This window comes from Vidua macroura, chromosome 26 (genome assembly GCF_024509145.1).
Source record: "Vidua macroura isolate BioBank_ID:100142 chromosome 26, ASM2450914v1, whole genome shotgun sequence".
Lineage (NCBI taxonomy): Eukaryota > Metazoa > Chordata > Aves > Passeriformes > Viduidae > Vidua > Vidua macroura.
In genome coordinates, this window is record NC_071596.1 from 2,340,105 (window position 1) to 2,353,479 (window position 13,375).

Genomic DNA, 13,375 nt, shown 5'->3' on the forward strand with positions numbered 1-13,375 from the left:
GGTTCAGTGTGTTTTGGCTTTCAGTTCATCAGCAGGGCTGCATATCCAGGCCTGTTTCTGTGTGCTCTGAGGCTGTTTTTCCTGCACTGACATCTGCTCCCACTGTTTATTGGATGCTTTATTTTGGAAAGCCATTCCCTGTGCAAGAATCTCACTGCCCATCTGGAGCTGGGCGCCTGTGCCAGATGCTGGGCCAAGGGAATCAGCTGTTCATTGGGAACTCGCAGTCAAGTACCTGCTGCATCCCAACAATCCCAAAGGCTTCAGTCCCATAATCCCCAGCCACACAGTCCCTGACTGCAGGGAATGACAAAGAAATAAGTAGAATGACAGTTCCTTCATATCAATCAGAGACACTTGAAAAATTTATTTCCTTAAGCCTTACTTTTTCTTAGAGGGCTCATTTTGATGGCTTTAATGGGTGGAATTGAAAGGCTCCTTTCCCTGTATGCTTGGCACCTGTATCCTAAAAACACTGTGATTCCTGTAAACTCCTGACAAACAGCACCTGACGTGTCTTTTTTTTTTTTTTTTTTTTTTTCTGTTTAATTTCAGGACAAACACCACGATGCTGCTCATGAAATTATTGAGACAATTCGGTAAGTGCTCAGTTCAGCCTGCCTGAGACCCTTCCTGTGCCTCAACTGCAGCTCTGGGGAGGGATGGCTGGAGTCAGGACATGCAGGAGGGCAGCAGTTACCATTTAGCAGCTCTGAGTTGTTTTCTAAGCTGAATTTGCTGCCATACAGAGCTCCCTGCCAAAGAGATTTTGTTTTTTCTTGCCATATTTCATTCTGTTGTGAACAAAGTTAAAAATAAGTGGTGGTGTTCAGCTTTAATACTTGTGGCAGTTTGTATTTGAGCTGTGGACAGAGAAGGTTAAGGAAACATCCTTGGTTTGATGTGTTATGTCCTGATCTTGCCTCTGCCCACCCTCTCTGTTTCCCCTGTTGCTGTGATCTTGCAGCATTTGGGTTGTTTGGCAATGATCTCCCTGTAGCATTGCTCTTAATCCTGCTGATAGAGTTGGAGCAGCGTGGGGAAAATGGGAGGATAAAGGTGAAAGACAACTGTGAGGAGCAGGAAGTCAGAGGATTTCCCAACACAGGCTCTCAGGACGTGACTTGCTGTTATTTCAGCAGGATTAGGAGGGGACTTGCCAAAGAACAACTTTTAATAAATGCTACATGAATTCCCCAAACACCTGAGGGATGAGGATGAGTTATCCCCATTACAAAGCTGCTCTTGTTAAATGTTTTAGATCCTTACAGGCTGCCCTTGGCTCAGCTCGGGGCTGTGTCTGCAGCAGGTTTTAGTGCTTGGGTGGTGCAGGTACAGGTGAGGAGGAGGTGTTTTACTTGCACAACCACCTGAGCTCAAAATCTGGTCACAGATGGCAAAGGAAAAGGTAGTAGTGAGCCTTGTGTGCTCCCAGTGTCAGTGTGAAAGAGCCAAGTGCTTGATAACATCACATGCATGAAATCAGAGCATTTCCCATGGTCTGGGGTGGCAGAGGATGTGGAATGAGGCTGGAGCTGAACATTTTTCTTCTAAAGGAGTTTCTTTTTCTATCTACAAAACACTGCCACTGATGCTACCAGTTTGCTTGGACTGGTGGGGATAAGATCCTGTGTTTTGGGGTTTTGTGGCATCATTTTTGGGGTGTGGAGAAGGCCCTTTCCAAGGGGCTCAGAGGGGGTGGCTGGAGTGGTTGGTGCTTTCTGTGCTGGAGGCAAAGGGAAGCTGCCTTAGGAAGCAGTTGGGTCAAGTCATGTTTCACAACTGGTTTCAGCAAGGTTGGAGTGAACTGAGTGTCAGAAGCTCTCGTGCTGCCTTTGCCTTGTGCAAAGTGCCCATGGTGTTGTGAAAGTGGTGGTGAGGGAATGCAGGGGAGCCTTTATCTCATCAGGAGTGCAGTCAGGGAATAGCCCAAGCTGGAATGGACCCAAGGATCAAGCAGCTGGTAGGCAGCTGCTGACTGCCTCTTCCTGGGATTTAAGAAGTTTGCAGGGAGAGCCCTGGTGCTTTTAGGGGAGATGTAAGATACCAGAAGAGGGCCAGCCATACATGTCCAAGTTCTGGTTTACACTGGCCTGTGTAGTTATTAACCACGTGTGAATCAGCCAGAAGGAACAGAACTGTTGGATCTTTAGTATTTTTTTTCCACCATTTTAATAGTGAAGAATGGAGCAAAGTTCATGAGGAAGAAATTCCGTGATTCCTATTGGAATTCATCCTGTGATGTGGGTTTTTCTGATGCTGACAGTGCTTTCCAATTTGATATTTGTGGAGGAAATTTGTGTGCAAAGCTTCTGTGGCTTTTAAATTGCCTTTGAAGGGAATTAATCTTCCTCCATTCCCTCCACAAGCAAAGCTCTCTCCTGTGAGCTGCCATTGTTGGATGCACTGCAAGTGGGCATGTGCTTCCCCTTTCTGATGGCCACAACACACTGGGCTGCTAATTCAGAGTATCAAATGGGTTTTTATCAAAATAACTTACAAAAATCTGATTTGGTGTTTAAGGTGTAAGAGCAGTTTAGACACTCCCCAGAGGAGCATATCCTGGCACTGAGTGGTTGGTGACAGGGTTTTTGGGCTGCTGTGAGAAATCTCTTCTCCACATTCAGCCTTGTCAAAGCTTCCTGCAGCATCAGAATTCTTTGGAAATGCTGCACTTCTGCATTTTATGTTAGATTAACATCAGCCATGACTTTGAGTATTTTTAGACACGTGGAATACATTTATCACCTCATTTTGAAGCTTTATGCTCCTGCCAGTGTCTACAGGCATCTTGCTGTTTATTCAGTACAAATGTGAACTGTTGCAGTTTCCTATGATGTCTGCCTTATTCCCAACAATACTGTGAGCTCCCAGGGCTGCTGCAGTGTCCTCTCTCCATGTAAAGCAGTCCAAATTGAGACAAACCACCTTATTACAGTTAATTGGCAATACCTCTATTCATTATTTCTTCTCTCCTTCTAGGTGGGTCTGTGAAGAAATCCCAGATCTCAAGCTTGCCATGGAAAACTATGTTTTAATTGACTATGATACAAAAAGGTGAGAGGAATGTTTTTGTTCCCAGCAGGAGTTCAGGGTGTAGTGAACCAGTGTGTAACTGGTTATTCTTAGACACTACCAACTGAAGTTTTCTCTCAGAACTGGCTTCAGGCTCTGCTGGAGTTATTTTGGTAGGAAATGTGTAACAGCAACATTGGCAAAGGCAGTTGGATTAAGGACATAATTGGAAACTCCACAAGCTCCAGCACAGCTCTGCTGTACGTTGAATTACTCACTGTGAAACAATGATCGGTATCTGTGCCCTTGGAGCACGGCCAGGGTGGGAATCTCAATGGTTCCTGCTCCTGTAGTAACCAGGAATTCCTGTTCTCAGCAGGCCATGGCAAAGCTGGGTGGCAGTGGGAGCTGCACCTTCCCCTCCTCCCCTTCCTGCTGGCTGGGGGCTGAATTCAAAGGTGAAATTCCCAGGAGGGTTGTGGGCAGTTGGAGAGGTTCTGAGGCGCCTCAGTTCCGTGGAGTTCATACCCACGAGAGTTCAGAATGAATGTCTCTTATGGGATATTCCCCTCCTGGCTGGGAGAGGCAGATCCTGACCTGTGGTGTGTCTGTGGAGACTTCTGAGGTTTTGTGCATGGACTTGGCTCTACTGACACTGGGAAAAGGGAGGATGCTCAAGCTTCAGTTTACAAAAACCTCCCTGGTTGCCTTCATGGGAAAGACTGAATTTATCCAAGTCCACGGAATGATTAAACTGTTAGAAGAAAGTTTACTGATGAAACTGTATTGCTGTGAGTAGAATCCCAGAATATCCTGAGTTGGATCCCACAGGGATCATCAGCCCAGCCCCTGTCCCTGCACAGGCACCCCACCAAGCCCACCCTGAGCATCCCTGAGAGCGCTGGCCAAACGCTCCTGGAGCTCTGGCAGCCTCGGGGCCAGGACCATTCCCTGGGGAGCCTGGGCAGTGCCAGCACCCTCAGGGGGAAGAACCTTTCCCAACCTAAACCTTCCCAGCACCAGACATTTCTGTCATGATCTGCTTCCTCTTCTCTCAATTTTCAATTGTTTCATTGAAAGACTCGTTAATCCCTGCCTTCCTCCTGGAAAATTCAAAAGGAGTGATCAAGGTCAAGCATCCCTTGCCATTAAAATCCATTAATTTGGGTTTGTGGATTAGTCCCAGCAGCTGCATTACTGTATTTTTGTGGTTCTGGCATCCTCACTGGGTTTCACTGGGGACCATCAGTGTGGTTGGCAGCAATGCTGAATAAAAGTGAAACCCCTCTGTTCCCCAAAGTCACCCCCCACTATCTTCCTGAAGCTTTTTAATAAAGTAATGAACTGGAATCATTCTGGTAATGATTTCAGTCTTTTTTCTTCCTTTGAAAAAAAAATTGTTGGAAAAATCACTGGCAGCAGATGGGCTGAGCCAAGGATGTGAAGGAGAAGCAGCAGGTTATGGAAATGCAGACAAACCCCACTGCAGCCTCGCTTTTCCCAGTGTGGAAACAAGCACAGGCAGCTGGGAGAACTCATGGGAGAGGTGTCCTGGCCAGTGTAGTGACCCTGAGGATCACAAGAGACTGAACTGTCCCTTCTGATGTCCCTTGGCCCCCACTCCCTTCCCAGCTTTGGGAATGGCTGTGATTTAATGAAGTCTCTCCTGTAACTCCTTGTATTGGTTTTGCTGCTGCTCTGTGGGTCTGATTACATAACGATTGATGTTCCCAGGAATATACTTTCTTTGCTGGCCTGAGCTGAATTCATTTAATCCTCTCAGTTTGTGTCATTAGGGCATCTGCCTGGGCTGACCATAATCCCATGGAGCAATCCCCAGGCTTTCCTGATGGGTGATGTTGGCTGTGTTCTGGCTCTGTCTGCATTTTCAGTCCCAGGGTGAATTTCTGGAAAAGCATCTGCTTGTCTCAGAACTGATTATTGTGGAGAGATAATAGCAAAAAGGAGAAAAATGCACAGGGCTCTTAATTTTCTGTGCAGCTGAAAATATGGAGAAGAGGTTCTGAGAATACAGAACTTTACCAGGAAAAGGGCTGTACTCAAAGTATGACTTATAATAAAGGAACTAATATTATTTGTCATGTACTCCTGGTCTACTGGGGATTTTATTTCAAGGAAACAAAGTCTTAAATCTATGTATGTAATTACATATCCTGAGAGAAGCAAAACCTAAATGCCTACTGGCCGAGAGGATGGAAAAGCACAAGGTTTTACCTTCAAACCTGCCTGTTTTGAGCTGCCCTTGTGTTCTCCCCCAGCTTTGAGAGCATGCAGAGACTGTGTGACAAGTACAACCGAGCCATCGACAGCATCCACCAGTTGGTAAGTATTGAATCTGGCAAAAACCTGCCATGGGTTTTGTGTGCCCTTTGGATTCAGGTAGTGAACAACAGCAGAAAGCTGGGACTGACTCAGTTCTGCATCATTACTCACTTCAACATCAGTTCAGTGGGGATAGCAAAGAAAAAAGGAGTGAACAACCTTTACACCCACCCCAACTCTATTCAGTGTTGTGCTTTACACTGACAATTGTTTTTTGCATCTCTTTAAATTCCCCTTTATCACCTATGAAATTACCTGTTAATTGAGGTGTGACAAATGTGATGTTCCAGGAACAGCCTGGAACATCAGCAATATCCAGCACTTCCAGTTTTTGAGGGGCTTGAGCTTGGTATTAAACTTCTTTTCTTGATCACACCTGGGCAGTCAAGGAGTTAGTATTGGAGGCATATTCCTACAGAAAGAAAGGAAATGAAACACCACTTTTTGTTCCAGTATTGGAGGGATATTCCTACAGAATGAAAGGGAATGAAACACCACTTTTTGTTCCCAAATTCAGAGCTGCTGCTCTTCCTTGTGCACTTCTGGCACTGTTATTTTGGCACATGGAAACAGCTGACTTGTCTTCAAGGAGAAGGAAAGGTTTATCTACATTTAACACAGGGATTTCTCATATAGATTGACTTTTGCGCAGGGAAATCTGTGACTTATGGGTACTTAAATAATCCATATGAACTCTCCTGTGTGTTGTGGAAGTGATCCATGGCTTAGGAATTTCCTTGCCACAGTTCAGCTGCTCTGGCCTGTGGGATCACTGGCTAAAGTAGAATGTAATCTCTTTTCAGGCCAATTTAATGAGCTTTTTGGTTCTCTTACCCCCAGAAAAGGTTGAACTGGAGGAAGCAAAACCTGAACAATGAATAATGTTACTATTCTGCTTAATTTGAAAGCATAGGTGGATTTTTTCCTCTGCTGTGCTTATGGGAGTTATTTGAAATATGCAGTATTATTGCAACAAGCCTTTTTGCTGGGATTTCCTTAATATTTTGGGCCTTAAAAACTTGTGCTTATTTGGATTCAGGCACCTTCATGTCTGTGTTGGTTAATAGCTAGGTATTACCAGCTATCCAGCATTTGCAGCTGCTATCTGAACTGCCAAACCTGATGGGTTTAATTTTTTCCTTCCCAACTGAATCTCACAGGAAAGTTTAGGAGGGGTAATGGAATTGCCGTTTTTTGGTTTGTTTTTATCAAAGGGAGAGATAGACATTTTTAAAACTTAACAACTTTTATGCTTAAGATGGGTTTTTTTTTTTCTGAAGAAGAAAGGAAGCTTGATTTCCATCTCTTTCCTGCCACTCCCTGTCTGAGTGCATCTGATCTCTCCCATGTGACAGCTCCTGGAGCAAAATTAACCTGTTCTTGTGTTGTCAACATCAATTCAGTGGGGATAGCAAAGAAAAAAGGAGTGAACAAAGCTTTACACCCACCCCAAAGTGTTGTGCTATACATTAACAATTGTTTCTGGCATCTCTTTAAATTCCCCTGTATCACCTATGAAATTACCTGTTAACTGAGGTGTGACAAAGTGCAGAGCAACTGCTGGTGTGCAATTTCTGCAGTATCACAGAATGGTTTGGGGTGGGAGGGACCTTAAAGCCCATCCAGTGCCATGGCAGGGACACCTCCCACTGTCCCAGGCTGCTCCAAGCCCTGTCCAGCCTGGCCTTGGGCACTGCCAGGGATCCAGGGGCAGCCACAGCTGCTCTGGGCACCCTGGGCCAGGGCCTGCCCACCCTGCCAGGGAACAATTCCTGCCCAATATCCCATCCAGCCCTGCCCTCTGGCAGTGGGAGCCATTCCCTGGGTCCTGTCCCTCCAGGCCTTGTCCCCAGTCCCTCTGCAGCTCTCCTGGAGCCCCTTCAGGCCCTGCCAGGGGCTCTGAGCTCTCCCTGGAGCCTTCTCCTCTCCAGGGGAGCACCCCCAGCTCTCCCAGCCTGCCTAGTTCCATTCACTGTTTTTATCTTTAAGCAGCACCTGCAGCCCAGGCTGAGGGCGAGGGGCTGGGAGGGGACTGTCCCTCATTCCTCAGTGGCTTTGGTGGCAGTTCCTTGTCCCCACAGTGGGTTCACCCCCGTCCCTGCTGTCCCCTGCAGTGGAAGGGGACAACGCAGCCCATGAAGCTGAACACGCGTCCCTCCAACGGGCTCCTGAGGCACATCCTGCAGCAGGTCTACAACCACTCGGTCACAGACCCCGAGAAACTCAACAACTACGAGCCCTTCTCCCCCGAGGTCTACGGAGAAACTTCCTTTGACTTGGTGGCCCAAATGATCGATGAGATTAAAATGACGGAGGATGATTTGTTCGTTGACTTGGGCAGTGGTAAGTGACCAATAACTCCTTTTTCTTCTTTGCTTTGCTTTGCTTTCTCTTTTTCTTTATACTTTAAAACCCCCATATTTGGGAAGCCAACCAGGACTGGGGGTTGTGTAATCTTTTCTAGCTAATCCCCAAAGATGCTCCTGCTTTTTATGCTAGGATTAAATGGAGCAGACAAACACCCCAGACCTCTTTTCTGGTGGCAGTGAAACATCAGCCTGCAATGCAATAAACCCTTGTTACAAACCCCTTTGTTTGTGTTGGGATTGTTGGATACACTTGTGAAGAAGAAGCAATGTTAAAAATGATGTTTGACCCATAAAGTTGCATTCCTAAAGATTCATCTGTTTTCACTGGATTTGTTTTATGCCCTTTGTATCTGAAAACTGGATTTCTTGACCCTTCCCATGTGAAACACTTGGTGTAGAGTCTGAAAATGAAGGGATTTTTTGCCTCTGACTTGTCAGTATGTCAAAAAAGCTTTTATAGTTTACTTGAACAGTTGTGAAACCCCACATCTAACATCGGCAACAGAGTCGAGTTTTAAAAGGAAATTGATGTGTCTAGTTGGTGAGGAAACCAGGTATGACTCAAGCACATGTGCAACAGAGACACCGAGTAAGAAAATGTTCTTTTTCTTGGTAAATCTGGTTCAGAACAGGAAAGGAGTAATAAGAATTTCCCCTATTGCCTGATGTGTTCTGAAGTTTTAACACATTTAAACCCAAACAAGTATGTGTGATACAGGACTTCTGGGGAAAAATAGATTTTTCAAAAGGAATTATATATTAAAATTGAAAGTATATTTTAAATATTAAACAGTTATATATAAATATTCAATATTTATATGTGGTATGCATAGTAAAACAATAGATTGTAGAATAATTAAATATCAAATAGTATACTATTAAAAGTATAAGAATATATTAACATATATGATAAAAATATATAATATATTCATATATATAATAACCATAAACAATATATGTAATATATATTAAATAATATATGTAATATATAAGAAATATACACAATATATGTAATATAGATGTCATATACATTATGATATCATATATATTATATCATATTAGATATAATAGATCTAATTATATTATATAATATATAATATATAAGATATATACAATATATTGATAATATAAAATATAATATATATAAACAATATATAATATATTATATATTATAGATAATATATTATATATTATATAATATAATATATAATATATAATTATATATATAAAGTATTATATATAATAAAATATAATATATATATATAAAAACATTATTAAAAAAATATATACAGGCTCTTCAGTGATTTTCTTACCTCTGCTTCCTCTGTCAGTGGGACTGACTGAAATTTCCTGTCAGGGACTGCTGCTCAGATGAGACCTTTAGAAAGACATCCGAGCTGAGAAACTCTTTTCCATCTGGAGGGAAGCAAAATCCCCACAGATTCTCACAATTGTTTGTCCAGGAAGGTTAAAGAAGATCATATCTGGGAGTGCTGCAGGTTGGGTCCCAGGCCCATGTCAGATACTTTAATCTGCTATCCCCAGAAATAAACCAGGTGTTCCTCACTCTGATCTTGGGGCTGAGCAGCACCAGGGCAGTGGGAATGACTTTGGGAATGCCCAGTGCCTCCAGTGGGACTGCCAGGCCGTGCCCAGTGCCACAGTTCACCCGCTGCCTTTGTGTGCTCTTTGCTCTGAGAGCTTCTCTCCCCTGGCAGTGCTTTCCCTGCAGCTGCTCTCAGCCCCGGGGTTTTTGTTCCCTGCAGGTGTGGGGCAGGTGGTGCTTCAAGTGGCTGCAGCCACAAACTGCAAACATCACTACGGAGTGGAGAAAGCTGATATTCCAGCCAAGTACGCCGAGGTGAGTGAGCTGGGCTGCGCTGCCTGGCCTGCAGAACTCACTGCTGCAGGAAAAGCACAGCTGCAGCCCTGCTGATGGCTGCTTCTCTGCTCAGCCACTCCTGGAGCAGCAAAATAGCAGCCTGCCGTGCAAGGATGGGCTTGAGGAGAGACGTGTGTCCAGTCTGGAGTGTTCAGAAGGAGCACTGGCATCTTTCCAGAGTTATTTCAGGCCCCAAAAGCTCTTTTAACAACAATGCCAGGGCCTGTTCAAAAGGGAGTGCAGTGTAAGCTTCTCCCAAATACCATTCCCTGTCTGGAATGGCCCTAATGCCACTCCCAGAGGCCAGAGCATGCAGCAAATCCAGGAATAAATTCACCAAACAATTAGTTTTAAAGTATTTTGAAGGCCATGTCTCTGCCTGTGGTGGTGATGCCCCATTTCAGTGATGAAACCACCAGAATTCCTCCTGAGGCCTGTGCTGAGTGTCTGGTGTGTAACTGCTTAGGAGGCACCTTAGTGAGGAAAACCATAAAATGGCCTGAAGCTGCAGGAGGGGAGATTTAGATTAGAGATTAGGAAGGAATTCTTGGCTGTGAGGGTGGCACAGGGTGCCCAGAGCAGCTGTGGCTGCCCCTGGATCCCTGGAAATGTCCAAGGCCAGGTTGGAAAGGGTTTGGAGCAGCCTGGGATAGTGGGGGGCGTCCCATGGCAGAGGGTGGAACTGGATGATATTTAAGGTCCCTTGCAACCCAAACCATTCCATTTTTTTGATAATGTTTTGATTGTTTGGTAATGTTTAGTCAGGCTTCTTTAGTCAGGTTTCTTTGTATTTCTAATTCTGTGCCAATGGGACACACACAGATGATGAGTTCAAGGCAAACCTGGGAGGCCACAAGCAAACAGGGAAGCTCAGTCCTGACTTACCACAAGAAGTTTGCTTTCTTCAGTAGCCTGAACAGAAACTGATCCTTCTGAATTGTCAAAACACAGAATCAGCCTGAACAGGCTGGACAATTATCCCTCATAGAGGGAGGGAATACATAAAACTCCTTGATCCTTCTTTTCAGTGATGTGGGCAAAAATGCATAAACACAGTGGTGAGGACCATCAGTCAAGGACCTAAAAATCCACTTTATTTCCCCTGCTAGGACTGAGTGGAAGTTTTTACCTGGAGGGCTCTGCAGTCCCTCTGTGTGAACATCCTGGCTTTGATTTGGAGCATTTACAAGACCAGGAATCCCCTCTGTGTTTACCATTAAATTAGAGATCAGCTTTATAAGGAAAAGTGAAATTCTCACTTTCACTAATACTCCTTCCTGTCACTGTGCAAAGACAAGGCTTTGGTGAAAACAGCAAACAAAAGAGTGAGCCACAAATGCTGAATTTGGGGTAATCACTGCTGGGGTACCTTCAGTCTTCCATGAAATTACTGGGTGAACAAAATGTTCTGCATTATTTCCCCAGTTAAATCCTGTCAGATTTAACAACCAAAGAGCTGCTGCAATGTCAGAGTGTTTGGAGCTGCCTTGTGCCTCTGTTAGGGCCCAGTTTTCCTCCAAATATTTGTGGAAGATGTTGGGTTGAGTTTCCATTTAAATTGGCTGTGGCACCACATCTGTGGGTACCATGATAATTGTACCCACATCATAGGTGGATAATAAAATTTGAAAAGCTTCACCTAAAGAGGAAGAATGTTACAGATTTATTTTAGTGAAGTTGCCTTAATAAATTAAAATGGAAGTTCCTACATAAAAATACTGGGGATTTTTGAGTTATCCTGCTCAGCTTTGGAGTGCTTTTGAGCATAAAACATGCCTGTCCACACGCAGAGTTTTGTTGATCAGCTGATCAACCATCAGCTTGAGTTTTTAGTGGGATCACAATTTCTGCTGGCCTTCTCTCACAGAATCACAGAATAGTTGTGTGGTTTAGGAATAGTTGGTGTGATAGAGGAAGGGACCTCTGGCAGGGTCACCTGGAGCAGGTGACACAGGAATGTGTCCAGGTGAGTTTGGAATGTCTTCAGGGAGGTTAAATTTGGATTTAACCCTCCAAATTTGGGTTAAATTCTAAAGATCAGCTGGGGCCAGGCTGCTGGCAGGGTGGTGTGGGGATGTGTGAGGCACTGAGCTGTCTGGATATGGGATTTTGTTCCTTTCTCCCTTCTTTGGACAATAAAAACCAGCAGCCTTGCTGTGTTTGGGTGCAGTTTGAAGCACTCTCAGTTGCTGTGGGAAGCAGGATTTGCTGCAGGATTCTCCCTGTTTGCTGCTGGGATGCTTTTCCTGCTGCTTTCTGCCTCCTCAGTGACCCCAGCAGACCTGGCCTTGTCCTGGTTGTCCCTTTGCTCCCTGGGCTTAGGCTGGGCTCACCCCCCTCCTCCTTGTGGGATTATGCACCACAACTTAAGGCAGGGCTATTTTTAGTGCTGGGCAGTGCAAAGGCTTTTCTTAGAACGTGGAACTTCCGAGGAAAGGGAGGGGTGAAGATGCCAGCTTTGCCTTGGCCCTAAGGAAGTGAGGGTTTGGTTTTTTTAAGGAAATGGAACAGCAGGAGCTCTGTGTTTGCCTGTCCTTGGAATGTTAATGGCAAAAAACCTCCAAGCAGACAGAATTCTTGGGGATCAATGAGGGCTTCAAAGCTGTGTGTCCATTGCTGTGATGGAATTGCAAATGTGAGATGTCCTAATAGCTGGTTTTGGTTTTCTTCCCTCTTGCAGACGATGGACAGAGAGTTCAGAAAATGGATGAAATGGTATGGGAAGAAACATGCAGAATACACAGTGAGTGCCTCTCAGCTGCAGATTGGGATCCACACCCACGTGCAGAGTTTGTTAAGTCCCCTCCAGCCTTTCCTCAGGCACCAGCAGCTGAGGCCCAGCTGCTCCCTGGTTCTTGTATTGATCCTGGGGATGGTGTTTCCAGTACATCCTCTCTTTGTCTTGCCTCATGTGGGGCATGGTGTTATTGGGAGCACTTTCAGGTCTTTCCAGAAACTTCTAGAAGATTTGTTCTTCTAAAATGTTGTTCTGATTGAGGCTGCCATGAGTCTTCTGTTTGTGTTAAACCCCCTTTCCCTTTCCCCTCCCTCTCTCCATGGATTGGGGTTTTTGCCAGGTATGGCAGCTCCTCCTTGGGCTTCTGAATTCTCTTGCTGGAAATAAAAGCTGAAGCTTTGGTTCTGCAGGCAGGGGAAGGTGTGGGCCCAATTCTGGAGGGGATGGGGTGGCAGGGGGGAGGTTCTGGGTGGGTGGAGATTGGAGCAGGAAGCTCCAGGAACAGGTAGCAGGCTGGATGGTTCTCAGGGGAGGGTGGTGGGTGATTAGTTCTGGTTGGGAAGGGTTTGGAATTGGATGCTCTGAAGGTGGAGCTGGAGCAGAAGCAGTAAATGGGTCATCATGGGGGGTCTTCCTGCCTGGGGCAAGGGTTGTGTTGGAAATCCTTTATATTCCTCCTCATGTTTCTTTATGTCTGAGGATGTTTTGCACTCCAAGGATGGTGTGAGGAATGTGCAAATCCATGCACTGTCCTGTCCATTCCTTCCCTTTTCCCTTTCTTCCCCTTTGTAATTGTCTGTAAGCAAATTGCTCTCTGCTTAATAGCTTTCCAGTCAGGAGATGATGTACAACAGGAACTCACCGGGGGTTTTGAAACCACATCTACTTCTGCTTCTGCCACTTTCCTGTGGTCAGGGAAGAGCCTGGGTGGATCAGGGGTATTCCCAAATATCCCAGGGAAGCTAGGTCACTGCTCAGAGGTTGCAGCTGGCCGTGTGTCCTGCATCCAGGTGTGAGCAAGGATTGGGA

The 13,375-nt window shown here is 45.2% G+C and overlaps 1 protein-coding gene across 4 annotated transcripts in view; it reads left to right on the top strand.

Annotated features, from left to right (window-relative positions):
- Positions 1-13,375, top strand: part of DOT1L (DOT1 like histone lysine methyltransferase) — a 79,786-nt gene that overhangs the window by 16,468 nt on the left and 49,943 nt on the right. For all 4 annotated transcript variants that reach the window (XM_053999711.1, XM_053999712.1, XM_053999714.1 and 1 more), the window contains exons 2-7: positions 556-599; positions 2,983-3,057; positions 5,295-5,358; positions 7,473-7,701; positions 9,494-9,588; positions 12,290-12,352. In XM_053999711.1, the coding sequence (XP_053855686.1) occupies positions 556-599; positions 2,983-3,057; positions 5,295-5,358; positions 7,473-7,701; positions 9,494-9,588; positions 12,290-12,352 (570 nt within the window). The remainder of the gene's footprint in view (positions 1-555; positions 600-2,982; positions 3,058-5,294; positions 5,359-7,472; positions 7,702-9,493; positions 9,589-12,289; positions 12,353-13,375) is intronic.